This window comes from Loxodonta africana, chromosome 2 (genome assembly GCF_030014295.1).
Source record: "Loxodonta africana isolate mLoxAfr1 chromosome 2, mLoxAfr1.hap2, whole genome shotgun sequence".
Classification (NCBI taxonomy): domain Eukaryota; kingdom Metazoa; phylum Chordata; class Mammalia; order Proboscidea; family Elephantidae; genus Loxodonta; species Loxodonta africana.
This window is the reverse complement of record NC_087343.1, coordinates 69,462,323-69,478,839: the sequence shown is the minus strand read 5'-3', so window position 1 is coordinate 69,478,839 and position 16,517 is coordinate 69,462,323. Positions and strand designations below refer to the sequence as shown.

The 16,517-nt window shown below is 37.6% G+C and overlaps 1 protein-coding gene across 7 annotated transcripts in view; it reads right to left on the bottom strand.

Annotated features, from left to right (window-relative positions):
- Window positions 1-16,517, bottom strand: part of CWC27 (CWC27 spliceosome associated cyclophilin) — a 255,095-nt gene that overhangs the window by 107,546 nt on the left and 131,032 nt on the right. For 6 of the 7 annotated variants that reach the window (XM_023545500.2, XM_010588168.3, XM_064272469.1 and 3 more), the window contains one exon: window positions 5,275-5,378. In XM_023545500.2, the coding sequence (XP_023401268.1) occupies window positions 5,275-5,378 (104 nt within the window). Of the gene's footprint in view, window positions 1-2,539; window positions 2,862-5,274; window positions 5,379-16,517 lie in introns of those variants that run through there. The other variant, XM_064272471.1, reaches the window with a different exon arrangement.

Sequence of the window (16,517 nt, the reverse complement as noted above, 5' to 3'; positions counted from 1 at the left end):
AAGCTCAAATTACTCAGCAGAAACCTTGCAGCCAGGAAGGCAATGGGATGACATATACAAAGCTTTGAATGAAAAAAAATTACAGCCAAAAATTATATATCCAGCAAATTTTCTCTCAAATATGATGGTGAAATTACGTCATTTCCAGATAAACAGAAATTAAGGGAATTTGTAAAAACCAGACCAAAATTACAAGAAATATTAAAGGGAGTCCTGTGGTTAGAGAACAAACAACATCAGACAACAATCCAAGACTGAGACACAGGAAAATCAACCAGATATCAATCCAGATAGGGAATTCACAAAAACGAATCAAAGCTAAAAGAGGGACTAAAAAATGTAGTCACAGAACTTTCATATGGAAGGAAACTAACAATCCTACACATACAAAATAAAAATCAAGAAAAAGACTCGGCAATTACAAAATCAACGATGAAAAGAAAATGCATTAAAAAACCAACTTAGCACAGAAAATTAAGTGTAACAAAGAAACTGTCAACAACACGCACACACACACACACAAAACATCAAAATGAGAACACTAAACTCAAAAAAAAAAAAAAAACCTCATACCTATCAGTAATTACTCTGAATGTGAACGGACTAAATGCACCAATAAAGAGACAGGGAGTGGTAGAACAGATAAAAAAAAACACGATCCATCTATATGCTGCCTACAAGGGGCACACCTTAGGCTCAAAGACACAAATTAAAACTTGAAGGATGGAAAAAAATATATCAAGAAAACACCAATCAAAAAAGAGCAGGAGTGGCAATACTAACCTCTGACAAAATAGACTTTAAAGCAAAATTCACCACAAAGGTTAAGGAAGGACAGTATATAATGATTACAGGGTCAACACATCAGGAGGACATAACCATAATACATATTTACGCACCCAATGACAGGGCTCCAAAATACGTAAAACAAACTCCAACAAAATAGAAAAGAGAAATAGCTCCACAATAATAGTAGGAGACTTCAACACACCACTTTCGGTGAAGGATAGAACATCTAGAGAGAAGTTCAATAAAGACAGGGAAGATCTAGGTGCCACGATCAACCAACTTGATTTCATAGACATATACAGAACACTCCACCCAACAGCAGCCAAGTATACTTTGTTTTCCAGCGTTCATGGAACATTCTCCAGAATAGACCACATATTAGGTCATAAAGCAAGCCTTAACAGAATCCAAGACATTGAAATATTACAAAGGCTGTCTTCTGACCATAAAGCCAAAAAAGTAGAAATCAATAACAGAAAAAGCAAGACATGGCCCCCGGACTCTCTGTTAATCCCAGAACTAAAACCATTCCTGAAGCCAACTCTTCAGACACAGACTACACTATAAAACATAAAATAATACTTGTGAAGAGTGTGCTTCTTAGTTCAAGTAGTTACATGAGCCAAACGGGCAGCTCCTGTCCAGAAGTGGGATGAAAAGGGACAGGAGCTGGTTGAATGGACATGGGAAATCGGGGTGGAAAGGGGGAACGTGCTGTCATAGAGATCGCAACTAGGGTCACATAAAAATATGTTTACAAATTTTTGTATGAGAAATTAACTTGAGCTGTAAACTTTCACCTAAAGCACAGTAAATAAATAAGACAGAAAGTGCTCTACATCCTACTTTGGCGAGTAGTGTCTGCGACCTTAAAAGCTTGCAAGACGCCATCTAGGATACTCCACTGGTCCCGCCCTATCTGGAGCAAGTGAGAATGAAGAAAGCCAAAGACACAAGGGAAAGAACAGTCCAAAGGACTAAGAGACCACAACTACCACAGCCTCCACCAGACTGAGCCCAGCACAACTAGATGGTGCCTGGCTACCACCACTGACTGTTCTGACAAGAATCACAATAGAGGGCCCTGGACACAGCTGGAGAAAAATGTAGAACAAAATTCTAACTCACAAAAAAGACCAGACTTACTGGTCTGACAAAGACTGGAGAAACCCCAAGAGTATGCCCCCAGACATCCTTGTAACACAGTACTGAAATCACTTCTGAGGTTCACCCTTCAGCCAAGGATTAGACAGACCCATAAAATTAAATGAGGCTATATGGGTACACCAACCTAGAGGCAAGGACAAGAAGGCAGGAGGGGGCAGTAAGGCTGGCAAGGGGGAACTCAAGGTAGAGAAGGGGAGAGTGTTGACATGTCGTAGGGTTGGTAAGCAATGTCACAAAACAATATGTGTATTAATTGTTTAATGAGAAATTAAATGGCTCTGTATACCTTCATCTAAAGTATAAAAAAAACAAAAAACCCTATGGAGTAGTTCTACTGTACACACCATGGGGTCGCCATGAGTTGGAACCGACTCAAAGGTAAGTAACAACTGTAATTAGAATATTAATACTTCCCTACTTAAGTTTAAAAAAAAAAAAAATTTTTTTTTTTATATTTTGGGAAGACATTCCAAATAATTAGTGTTACATATAAAAAACACCAGTATTACTATCACAATTACTATTTAAATTCCAAAATTAATGTATTTTTCCTAGAAGCTGGACTACATGAAGAAGAATGCAGCATCAGGATTAGAGGAAGACTTATTAAAATTTGTGATATGCAGATGATACAACCTTGCTTACTGAAAGTAAAGAGGACTTGAAGGACTTACTGATGAAGATCAAAGACTACAGCCTTCACTATGGACTACACTTCACATAAAGAAAACAAAAATTCTCACAACTGGACCTATAAACAACATTATGATAAATGGAGAAAACATTGAAGTTGTCAAGGATTCTTACTTTTTTTTTTTTGACTTGGATCCACAATCAATGCCCATGAAAGCAGCAGCCAAGAAAGGAAACGATGTACTGCATTGGGCAAATCTGCTGCAAAAGACCTGTTTAAAGCATTAAAAACAAAGATGTCACCTTGAGGACTAAGGTGCACCTGACCCAAGACATGGTATTTTCAATCACCTCATATGCTTGCAAAAGCCGGACAATGAATAGGAAGACAAAAGAAGAATTAATGCATTTAAATTTTGGTGTTGGTAAAGAATACTGAATATACTACGGACTGCCAGAAGAACAAACAAATCTGTCTTGGAAGAAGTACAGCCAGAAAATTCTCCTTAGAAGTGAGGATGGCGAGACTGTCTCACGTACTTTGGATATGTTATCAGGAGGGATCGGTCCCTGGAGAAAGACATCATGCTTGTTAAAGTAGAGGGTCAGTGAAAAAGAGAAAGACCCTTAATGAGATGAACTGATACAGTGGCTGCAACAATGGGCTCAAACATAGCAACGGTTGTGAGGATGGCGCAGACCCGGTAGTGTTTCATTCTGTTGTACATAGGGTTGCTATGAGTAAGAACCAACACACGGCACCTAACAACAACGTATTTTTTAGTCTCTCTGTATTAGCAAGTGTGGGACATCCACCCAAATAGAAACACATATGGAGGACAGGTGCATATTACACAACATTTTACTTTACTAAAATATTTAAGTCTATATTATTGATTATCTGCTCCTAAGTCTATTTGCAAATTAGATTACTAGATGTAGCATATAAAGTTCAAAAGACTAAATCATCCAGAGTTTTCAGAGTACCTAGGTAATTTAATCTTGGACTAAAATAAAATGTGTTATAAAAGGCAGATATGTGGCCATGTAGCCTAATCAGGAAATCTGTGTACAATCAGGAAGGTATTCAGTTCAACTGATGCATGAAGTTACAGAGCCAAGGTCGAATAACATTTTCCAACTTCTTTTCACGTGAGGATCTTGCTGTGGAAGTGCATATGAGAACCTTTGGATCTGTTCCCAGAGTTTGCATTGTTCTAATCTCAGAAAATCTGTCGGCTGGGAAAATAGGCTAAGTTCTGGCATGCATTCAAGGATGCCTAAAATTCTACTTTGTTTCTACAATGCTATGCAGTGAAATCTCTTATGGCATCATTTTTAATCATGGGGAAAGAAGTACTACTGAACATAAAAATTACATGCTTTAGTCATTAGGAATGTGTGAATTTCAGATATAATGTGGTGTTTACTAACATACAGAAATTTTTTCATAATAGTTCTTGTTAATTTAAAAGGAAATACAATTCCAAAAAAGTGGCAATTGATAATGTGTATAGATGGGTTTAAAAAAGAATCTTGTTAGGCATTCTAATAAGATAGCGAAAATATATATTGTTCCCAATTGCACTTTAAATATATTAGAATTCAAATAAAATGGCCCACCCAGTGCTCAGATTTTGGTTTCTAAATATAATTCTCCAGTAAGAAGAATCAGAGCTCCTTGGAGAAGTGGTTGATTCCAGGGCTGAAGAACAGAAAGTACAAGATGAGCATCTGGTACCAGGAAGTAATACGAGATGCTCAAAGCAGACTGAGAGCAAGTCAAAAGGGCACAGAATCCAACCTGAAAGAGCTCCCAATGGCCAAAGCTGGAATTATTTGAACAAAATAAATAATAGTAGTTTGGGATTATCACACACAGAACAAGATAAATATTGATAAGCCCATACTGATATAAACAAACAAGTAAATTAATAAGGAGAAGAGAGTTCTTTCTTATAGAAGAATTCCAAGTAAGAAGAGTAGAGGAATGAAGGAAGAGAAAGTCACCACTAACTCAGAAAAAATAAATAAATACATAAATAGGCAAAATCTACCAACCCGTCACCTTCAAGTTCATTCTGACTCATAGAAACCCTATGAGACAGAGTAGAACTGCCTCATAGGGTTTCCAAGCAGTGGCTGGTGGACTTGAATTGCTGAAAGACAAGGAAAGTCAGAGGAACTATCACAGATCAGAGGAGTGTGATGAGATATGACAACTAAATGTAATATGGAATTCTGGACAGGATCATAAAGGAGAAAAGGGATATTAGTAGAAAACTGATGAAACTTTAATAAGGTCTGTAGTTTAATTAACAGTATTGTACCAACATTAATTTTTTGATTTTGATAATTACACTATGGTGTCATGGACTGAATTGTATCTCCCAAAAATATCTGTCAGCTTGGCTGGATCATGATTCCCAGTATTGCATGACTGTCTACCATTTTGTCATCTGATGTGATTTCCCACATGTTGTAAACCCTTTCACTATGATGTAATGAGATTGATTAGTGGCAGTTATTTAAATTAGATAGTGTCTGAGTGGAAATTTATTTTATTGGTTAAATGTCCCAAGAAAGTATTAAATAGAAGAACAACAACAACAACAAAACTTAGGAAGGAGGAGGAACAGAATCAGAGATGCCAAGTGAAAATATAAACCTTATAAGTGCCCTTACCTTCACTTCTTTTTTCTGCTTGTTTTGCTGCATTTTCTACTTTTTTTTGTTTTGCTGCTAAGAGTTCCCTCTTTAATTGCCTTGCTTCTTTCCGGAGCTCTTCACTATAAAGCAAAAACAGTTGTATAAGTATGTAATATACTGAGAAAGAAAGTTGTTTAACAGAAACAGGTTTGTTAGTTTTCAGGTACACTAAATGTCTAAAGCAAATAAGGTAAGTAAGGTAGGTCATTTATTTCTGTTTATGTGTATTTGTGGTATGGAAACAGACTTAAAGGATATTTAAGAGTTGTAATTTTTCTTATTTGCAATACAATACATATTACTATAAAATATACTTTCTCTCAAATATTTCAAACATAAAATATGTGCTAAATGACCCATTTCCTTCCTCTAATTCACTTGCAAATTTGAAATTCTAGTTTCGGTTTATTATTTCATAGAAATCCTGAATCAAAACAAAATTTCTAATATAAATATTACTCACTAAACCTACACATACACAAGAATGTATCGCTTCAAAACTTCTCGAATTCTTTAACTGGAACTAGTAACTACCTTTTATTAAGCGTTGTTACATGCTAGACAGCGTCAAAACTTATCTTTAAACACATTTAATACTCCTGTTTGCATATAATTTCATCCTCTGTGAAACATGATACATTAATAAAATCATGTATTAAATGCAAACAGATATGTAAATGTTGACTTCACTATAAGTCAACTTATTAAGTGACTTGTTCCCACAAGTGAGTTTTAAGGCAGAAAGTTCAAATTCATGTCTCGGGAAAAAAAATTAACTCATGTCATAAACTCTTACTCATCATGACAGCCACCTCTTTAATGATACTTCATGGTATACCAGCCCCATTTTAACCCTATTTCACTCTCTAATCATTTTTTTTAAATTTTTTATTTTGCTTTAAGTGAAAGTTTACAAATCAAGTCGGTCTCTCATACAAAAATTTATATACACCTTGCTATATACTCCTAGCTGCTGTCCCCCTAATGAGACAGCACACTCCTTCTCTATACTCTCTGCTTTCGTGTCTATTTGGCCAGCTTCTGACCCCCTTTGCCCTCTCATCTCCCCTCCAGACAGGAGCTACCCACACAGTCTCAAGTGTCTACTTGATCCAAGAAGCTCACTCTTCACCAGTATCATTTTTTATCCCACAGTCCAGTCCAATCCCTGTCTGAAGAGCTGGCTTTGGGAATGGTTCCTGTCGGGCTAACAGAAGGTCTGGGGACCATGACCTCTGTGGTCATTCTAGTCTCAGTCAGACCATTAAGTTTGGTCTTTTTATGAGAACTTGAGGTCTGCATCCACTGCTCTCCTGCTCCCTCAGGGGTTCTCTGCTGTGTTCTCTGTCAGGACAGTCATCGGTTGTACCCGGGCACCATCTAGTTCTTCTTGTCTCCGGTTGATGTAGTGTCTGGTTTATGCGGCCTTTTCAGTCTCTTGGGCTCATAATTGTCTTGTGTCTTTGGTGTTCTTCATTGTCCTTTGCTCCAGGTGGGTTGAGACCAATTGATGCATCTTAGATGGCTGCTTGCTAGCGTTTAAGACCCCAGATGCCACTCTCCAAAGTGGGATGCAGAATGTTTTCTCAATAGATTTTATTACGCCAATTGACCTAGATGTCCCCTGAAACAACGGTGCTGAAACCCCCGCCCCTGCTACACTGGCCTTCCAAGCATTCAATTTATTCAGGAAACTTCTTTGCTTTTGGTTTAGTCCAGTTGTGCTGACCTCGCCTGTATTATGTGTTGTATTTCCCTTCACCTAAAATAGTTCTTGTCTACTTTCTAATTAGTGAATACGTCTCTACCTCCCTCCCTCCCCGCTCTCATAACCATCAAAGAGTAGTTGCTTCTCAGTTTAAACTATTTCTAGAGTTCTTATAATAGTGGTCTCATACAATATTTATCCTTTTGCAACTGACTAATTTCACTCAGCATAATGCCTTCCAGATTCCTCCACGTCATGAAATGTTTCAGGGATTCATTGTTCTTTATCAATGCACAGTATTCCATTGTGTGAATATACCATAATGTGTTTATTCATTCATCCATTGATGGGCACCTTGGTTGCTTCCAACTTTTTACTATTGTAAACAGTGCTACAATGAACATGGGTGTGCATATACCTGTTTGTGAAAAGGCTCTTATTTCTCTAGGATACAGTACAAGAAGTGGGATTGCTGGATTGTATGCTAGTTCTATTTCTAGCTTTTTAAGGAAGCGCCAAAGTGGTTGTACCATTTCACAGTCCTACCAACAGTGTATAATTGTTCCAGTCTCTCCATAACCTCTCCAACATTTATTATTTTGTGTTTTTTTGGATTAATGCCAGCCTTGTTGGAGTGAGATAGAATCTCACTGCAGTTTTGATTTGCATTTCTCTAATGGCTAATGATCATTGACATTTCCTTATGTATCTGTTAGCTACCTGAATGTCTTCTTTACCGAAGTGTCTGTTCATATCCTTTGCCCATTTTTTAGTTGGCTTATTTGTCTTTTTGTAGTTGAGTTGCTGTATCCTGTAGATCTTAGAGATAAGACGCTGATTGGAAATGTCATAGCTAAAAATGTTTCCCCAGTCTATAGGTAATCTTTTTACTCTTTTGGTGAAGTCTTTGGATGAACATAGATGTTTGATTTTTAGAAGCTCCCAGTTACCTAGTTTCTCTTCTGGTGTTTGTGCATTGTTAGTAATGTTTTGTATAATGTTTATGCCATATATTAGGCTTCTAGCATTGTCCCTATTTTTTCTTCCATACTCTTCATCATTTTAGATTTTATATTTAGGTCTTTGATCCATTTTGAGTTAGTTTTTGTACATGGTATGAGGTATGGGTCTTGTTTCATTTTTTTTCAGATGGATATCCACTGATGCCAGCACCATTTGTTAAAGAGACTGTCTTTTCCCCATTTAACAGACTTTGGACCTTTACCAAATATCAGCTGCTCATATGCGGATGGATTTATGTCTGGATTTTCAATTCTGTTCCATTGGTGTATGCATCTGTTGTTGCAGCAGTACCAGGCTGTTTTGACTACCGTGGCAGTATAAAAGGTTCTAAAATTAGGTAGAGTGAGGACACCCACTTTGTTCTTTTTCGGTAATGCTTTTACTTATCCGAGGCCTCTTTCCCTTCCATATGAAGTTGGTGATTTGTTTCTCCATTTCATTAAAAAATGTTGTTGGAATTTGGATCAGAATTGCGTTGTGCCTATAGAAGGTTTTTGGCAGAACAGACATTTTTACAATGTTAAGTCTTCCTATCCATGAGCAAGGTGTTTTCCCACTTACGTAGGTCTCTTTTGGTTTCTTGCAGTACTGTCTGGTAGTTTACTTTGTATAGGTCTTTTACGTCTCTGGTAAGATTTATTCCTAAGTATTTTACCTTCTTGGGGGCAACTGTAAATGGAATTGATTTGGTGATTTCCTCCTCAGTGTTCTTTTTGTTGATGTAGAGGAATCCATCTGATTTTTGTATGCTTATCTTATATTCTGATACTCTGCTGAACTCCTCTATTAGTTTCAGTAGTTTTCTGGAGGATTCCTTAGGGTTTTCTGTGTATAAGATCATGTCATATGCAAAGAGAGATATTTTACTTCTTCCTTACCAATCTGGATGCCCTTTATTTCTTTATCTAGCCTAATTGGTCTGGCTAGGATCTCCAGCACAATGTTGAATAAGAGTGGTGATAAAGGGCATCCTTGTCTGGTTCCTGATCTCAAGGGGAATGCTTTCATGCTCTCTCCATTTAGGATGATGTTGGCTGTTGGCTTTGTATAAATGCCCTTTATTATGTTGAGGAATTTTCCTTCTATTCCTATTTTGCAGAGAGTTTTTATCATGAATCAGTGTTGGACTTCGTCAAATGCCTCTTCTGCATGAATTGATAAGATCATGTGGTTCCTGTCTTTTATTTATATGATGGATTACATTGTTTTTCTAATGTTGAACCATGTTGGTATGAATCCCACTTGGTCATGGTGAATTATTGTTTTGATATGTTGTTGAATTTTATCAGTTAGAATTTTGTTGAGGATTTTTGTATCTAAGTTCATGAGGGATATAGGTCTATAATTTTCTTTTTTTGTGGTGTCTTTACCTGGTTTTGTTATCAGGGATATGGTGGCTTCATAGAATGAGTTTGGGAGTATGCTGTCGTTTTCTACACTCTGAAATACCTTTAGTAGTAGTGGTTTTAACTCTTCTCTGAAAGTTTGGTAGAACTCTGCAGTGAAACTATCAAGGCCAGGGCTTTTTTTTGTTGTTGTTGTTTTTGGGAGTTTTTAAATTACTTTTTCAATCTCTTCTTTTGTTATGGGTTTATTTAGTTGTTTTATCTCTGTGTCAGTTTAGGTAGGCAATGTATTTCTAGAAATTCACCCATTTCCTCTAGGTTTTCAAATCTGTTAGAGTATAATTTTTTGTGGTAATATTCTTTCAGTTTTAGTTGTGTCTGTTGTAGCATTGCCCATCTCATTTCTTATTCAGGTCATTTGCTTCCTCTCCTGTTTTCCTGTCAGTTTGGCCAATGGTTTATCAATTTTGTTAATTTTTTCAAAGAACCAGCTTTTGGTCTTGTTTATTCTTTGAATTGTTTTTCTGTTCTCTATTTCATTTAATTCTGCTCTAATTTTTATCATTTGTTTTCTTCCAGTGACTGAGGGTTTCTTTTGTTGCTATCTTTTTATTTGTTCGAGTTGTAGGGATAATTCTTTGATTTTGGCCATTTCTTCTTTTTGGATGTGTGTATTTATTGATATAAATTGACCTCTGAGCACTATTTTCGCTGTGTCCCAAAGGTACTGATAGGAAGTGTTTTCATTCTCACTGGATTCTATGAATTTCTTTATTCCATCCTTGATGTCTTCTATAACCCAGTCGTTTTTGAGCAGGGTATTGTTCAGCTTCCAAGTGTTTGATTTCTTTTCCCAGCTTTTTCTATTATTGATTTCTACTTTTATGGCCTTACGGTCAGAGAAGATGCTTTGTCATATTTCGATATTTTGGATTCTGCTAAGGCTTGCTTTATGACCTAATATGTGGTCTATTCTACAGAATGTTCCATGTGTGTTGGAAGAGAAAGTGTACTTGGTTGCTGTTGAGTGGAGTGTTCTGAATATATCTAGGAGGTCAAGTTGGTTGATTGTGGCATTTAGATCTTCTGTGTCTTTATTCAGCTTCTTTCTGGATGTTCTGTCCTTCACTGAAAGTGGTGTGTTGAAGTCTCCTACTATAATTGTGGCGCTGTCTCACTTTCCAATGCTGTTAGAGTTTGTTTTACATATCTTGCAGCCCTTTAACTGGGTATATAAATATTTAGTATGGTTATATCCTCCTGGTGTATTGTCCCTTTAATCATTATAGTGTCCCTCCTTATCTTTTGTGGTAGATTTAACTTTAAAGTCCACTTTTTCAGAAATTAATATTGCCACTAATGCTCTTTTTGATTGTTGTTTGCTTGACATATTTTTTTCCATTCTTTGAATTTGTTTGTTTTGTCTCTAACTCTAAGGTGTGTCTCTTGTAGGCAGCATATAGACAGATCGTGTTTTTTTATCCTTCTGCCACTCTGTGTCTCTTTATTGGTGCATTTAGTCTATTTACATTCAGCATAATTATGGATAGGTACGAATTTAGTGCTGTCATTTTGATGTCTTTGTATATTGTTGCCAGTTTCTTTTTCTCCCTTAATTTTTTGTACTGAGTAGTTTATATATTGTCTTTTCCTCTTATTCATTGTACTTGATTTTGTTTCTGCTGAGTATTATTTTATTTTATTTTATTTTGATAAGTAGGATTGTTAGTCTCCTTTGTGGTTACCTTAATATTTACCCCTATTTTTGTAAGTTTAAACCTAACTTTTATTTCTTTATATCAACTTGTCTTCCTCTCCATATGAAAGACCTACATTTCTTAGTCCCTCTTTATTGTTTTAATGTTTTCTTTTACATAATGACATTGGTGTTTCCCTGTTTTGAGCATTTTTTTAATCTTGATTTATTTTTGTGATTTCTGTGTCTGGGTTGACATCTGATTGCTCTGTCCACTGTTCTAGTCTTGGGTTGATATCTGATATTATTGATTTTCTAACCAGTGAACTCCTTTTAGTATTTCTTGTATTTTTGGTTTGGTTTTTACGAATTCCCTAAACTTCTGTTTATCTGGAAATGTCCTAATTTCACCTTCATATTTGAGAGACAGTTTTGCTGGATATATGATTCTTGGATGGCAATTTTTTTCCTTCAATGCTTTATATAAGTCATCACACTGCCTTCTTGCCTGCATGGTTTCTGCTGAGTAGTACGAGCTTATTCTTATTGACGCTCCTTTGTAGGTGACTTTTAGTTTATCCCTAGCTGCTCTTAAAATTCTCTCTTTATCTTTGGTTTTGGTAAGTTTGATTAGAATATGTCTTGGTGACTTTCCTTTAAGATCTACCTTATGTGGTGTTCAATGAGCATCTTGGGTAGATACCTTCTCATCTTTCACAATATCAAGGAAGACTTCTGCCAACAAATCTTCAACAATTCTCTCTGTGTTTTCTGTTATCACTCCCCATTCTGGTACTCCAATCAAATTGTAGGTCATTTCTCTTGATATAGTCCCACATGATTCTTAAGGATTCATTTTTTCAAATTTTTTAATCTGAGTTTTCTTCAAATATATTGGTGCCAAGTGCTTTATCTTCAATCTTACCAATTCTGCCTTCCATTTGGTCAGTTCTGCTCCTCTGACTTTCTATTGAGTTGTCTAATTCTGTAATTTTATTGTTAATCTTCTGAATATCTGGCTGCTGTCTCTCTATGTATTCTTGCAGCTTATTAAATTTTTCACTATGTTCTTGAATAGCCTTTTTAATTTCTTCAACTGTTTTATCTGTGTGTTCCTCGGCTTGCTCTGCGTAATGCCTGATCTCCTTCTTGATCTCATTCCTGACGTCTTGCTGAGTTTTGTATATTAATCTTTTGTACCCTGCATCTGGTAATTCCAGAAAGGAACCTTCATCCAGAAGATCCCTTGATTCTTTGTTTTCAGAGGTTGTTGAAGTGATTATGGCCTGCTTCTTTATGTGATTTGACACTGACTGTTGTCTCTGAGCCATCTATAAGTTATTGTATTAGTTTACTTTATGTTTGCTTACCATATCCTAGCTTCTCGCTTTGTTTTGTTTTGATATGTCCAAACAGGTTGCCTGAGTGAGCTAGCTTGATTATTTTTGCCTTTGAAGCTCTAACGTCCTGTCATCAGATGGCTAGGGCTGTTACCAGGCATATAAGCCTAGGAGTCCATTCACTTTTCTTGTATGCATTCAGCTCAGGTGTCCAGGTAGTTGGTCAAAAAGCGTGTAGTATAGGCTGTGTCCTACAGTCTTAGAGGGGCATGCGTGATTGGTATAGGTTCTGGTGCCTGGTTGCATCACGGGGTCATGCTCTGAACAAGGCAGGGGGCTGACAACCATCCCCCGGGTGTCTGTGAAGAAAGTGCATCCCTGTTCCCTAGAGCACACAGGTGGGTGGGTTCTGTAGACGGACCTTGGGCATACAATGCTTTTGGTTGTAAGGACTGGGAGGTACCAGATATCTTTGGACCCGTCATGGGTGGCTGGGTGACCTGAGTGGAGCCACCAATCCTTAGGCCCCTGATGTGGGTAGGTAAGGAACCTGTTTAATAGGCAAAGCGGTGTCAAACATCAAACACCTCTCCACTGCATAGCTGAAATAGTTGCAGTCTGCCAACAAGGGCCTATTGTCCTGAAATAGGCCCACACAAGTCCATGCAGGGGGGAAAGGTATTCAAAGTCCACAGGCCATTTATCCCTGGACAGGAGCTGCTTCTGTCCTGAGCTCCCCAGGTCAATGGAGCTGGCAGGTTATCTTTTCAAAATTGTGAATTTATTCCTTCTCCAAGGCTGGTAGAATGGCTCAGAGCACACAACAGGACCTATTTCAGGCCCAGGGAAATCAACAGCCACTGAAGCCAACTTGGGGCCTGGGGGCGTCGCAAAATATATGCAAGTACTTAGCTTTTGCCACAAGCGCTGTTCTTCTCTGTTTCTGGAGGTGTGAGTATTCTGTGTGGCCTACTAAGGAAACTGCGGCTGAATGCTACGAATAGCCCACCGTCGCCTGAGGGTTCTCGGCGATTCAGGTCTGGCAACTCCTCTCTGCTTCTTAACCGTCTCTCCCTCCCCCTATTCCTCAGTCCGTTTTCTAACTTTGCCTTTGATGTTCAGGGCTCCTATATTGTTATAAACATAATCATTTCTCTTGTTTTTTCAGGTCTTTGTTGTAAGAGGGATCACCAGAAGTGTCTGACTACTCCGTCATCTTGGCCCCACCTTCTCTCTAATCATTCTTGATGTTATGGTCACCTATCTTCATTGGCACCCTTATTTCTCTTGACTCCTTTATCCTTCTGGATACATCATAGTCACCTATAAGAACTTGTTAACAACATAACCTGGGGTACAGACCCTCAGAGGATATGATTCTCAGTTATGGGTTCTCATCCCATAATTCTTGGCATTTTTCACATCTCCATACTTTGTACACTGGCATTTTAATCTAATCTCAACATGAGCTACAATTTCTACATGAATTAATTCCAAATTTAGATGTTTTGCCCAAATTTTGTTCATATGATTCTATCTGATATACATTTCCATGAAGATCAGTGATGTCCAGTAGAAATATAATGTAAGACACACATGCAATTTTAAGTTTCCTAAGAGTCACATTAAAAAAAAGTAAATGGAAACAGGTGAAGTTAATATTAGTTACTTATTTTAACTTGACATATCCAAGATATTATTTTAACATGCAATCAAAATAAAAATGTTAATGTAATGTTTTATTCTTTTTTTGTAATAAATCTTCAAAAGTCCCCTGTGTATTTTATACCTACAACATGTTGTGGGTTGAATTATGTTCCCCAAATAAGATATGTTCAAGTCCTAGCCTGTGGTACCTGTAAATGTGACCTTATGTGGGGACAGAGTTTTGCAGAATTTGTCAAGTTAATATAAGGTCATACTGAATTAGGGTGGGCACGAATCCAGTGACTGGTGACCTTATAAGAAATGTGAACACAGAGACACAGATACACAAGGAGAATACTATATGAAGATAGAGGCAGAAATTGGAGTGATGTGTCTATAAACCAAGCAACGCCAAGTGTTGCTAGCAACTGCCACAAACTAAAACAGCCATGGAACAGATTCTCCCCCAGAACCTTCAGAAGAAAATAACCCTGCTGAAACTTATTTTGAATTTCTAGCCTCCAGAACTGGGAAAGAATAAATTTCTGTGGTTTTAAGCTACCCAGTTTGTGGTAGTTATTATGGCAGCCCTCAAAAACTAATACAAAGCACATCTCAATTCAGACTAGCCACATATCAAGGGCTCAAATCTAGATGGACAGTGCAGGCTAGATGTTTCAACATAATTACAAACATTCTATGTCCAAAATTGAAGTCATCTCCTTCCTGCCCAAATCTATTCCTTTTCCTGAAATCCCTATTTGATCATAGAAGCACTATTCTCCTAATGACCAGACTTTAAACTTTCTCTTGGACTACCCCAACCATACCTCTCACTGGATTAGTACTGAAAGTCCATAATTTTGAGATCTCTCACGTAAAATGGCTCCTCTCAACTGTAACCATCAATGACTAATTTAGACTCTCATTATGTAATTTCTCAGAAAAATGCAACTGCTTACTGCATCTTATAGTTACAGGAGCACAATTTTGGAATCTCATATTTAGTTGGCAAGAGGAAAAAATGAAACTGCACCATCCCTGCACCGGAAACAGCAACCACATATTTGCCCTATCCCCAGCTTTTTATTATGCTTGTTTAAAATTATTTAATTTGATAAGTAATTCAGGAATATAGATGTTTTTTGAAGACTAACTGTTCGGAGCTGAGATTTATATGAAAGTTGGCAGGGAAATGCATGATGGCTGAACAAGCTGGTTCTGTTGTTATTGTTAGGTGCCACTGAGTTGGTTCCAACTCATAGTGACTCTGTGTACCACAGGATGAGACACTGCCCAGTCCTGCACCATCCTTATACTCGTTATGGTTGAACTCATTGTTGCAGCCACTGTGTCAGTCCACCTCGTTGAGGGTCTTCCTCTTTTCCACTGACCCTGTACTTTACCAAGCATGATGTCCTTCTCAAGGGGCTGATCCCTCCTTACACCATGTCCAAAGTATGTAAGACGCAGTCTCACCATCCTTGTTTCTAAGGAGAATTCTGGTTGTATTTCTTCCAAGACAGATTTGTTTTTTCTTTTGGCACTCCATGGTATACTCAATATCCTTCGCCAACATCACAATTCAAAAGTGTCAGTTCTTCTTTGGTCTTCCTTATTCATCGTCTCACCTTCACATGCATATGATAGCTTGTGTCAGGTGCACAATAGTCTTCAAGGTGACATCTTTGCTTTTCAACACTTGAAAGAGATCCTTTGCAGCAGACTTGCCCAGTGCAATGTGTGTTTTGATTTCTTTACTGCTGCTTCCATGGGTGTTGATTGTGGATCCAAGTAAAATGAAATCCTTGACAACTTCAATCTTTTCTCCGTTTATCATGATGTGGCTTATTGGTCCAGTTGTGAGGATTTTTGTTTTCTTTATGTTGAAGTGTAATCCATACTGAAGGCTGTGGTCTTTGATCTTCATCAGTAAGTGATTCAAGTCCTCTTCACTTTCAGCAAGCAAGGTTGTGTCATCTGCAAATCGCAGGTTGTTAATGAGTCTTCCTCCAATCCTGATGTCCTGTTCTTCTTCATATAGTCCAGCTTTTCAGATTATCTGCTCAGCGTACAGACTGAATAAATATGGTGAAAGGATACAACCTTCACACACACCTTTTCTGACTTTAAACCAATCAGTATCCCCTTGTTCTGTCTGAACATCTGCCTCTTGATCTATGTACAGGTTCCTCATGCGCACAATTAAGTGTTCTGGAATTCCCATTCTTCACAGCGTTATCCATAATTTGTTATGATCCACAGTCGAATGCCTTCGCATAGTCAATAAAACACAGGTAAACATCTTTCTGTTATTCTCTGTTTTCATATCCTTCGCTCCAGGTCCTCTTCTTAATCTGGCCTGAATTTCTGGCAGTTCCCTGTCAACATACTGCTGTAGCCGCTTCTGAATGATCTTGAGCAATATTTTGCTTGTGTGTGGTATTAATGACATCGTT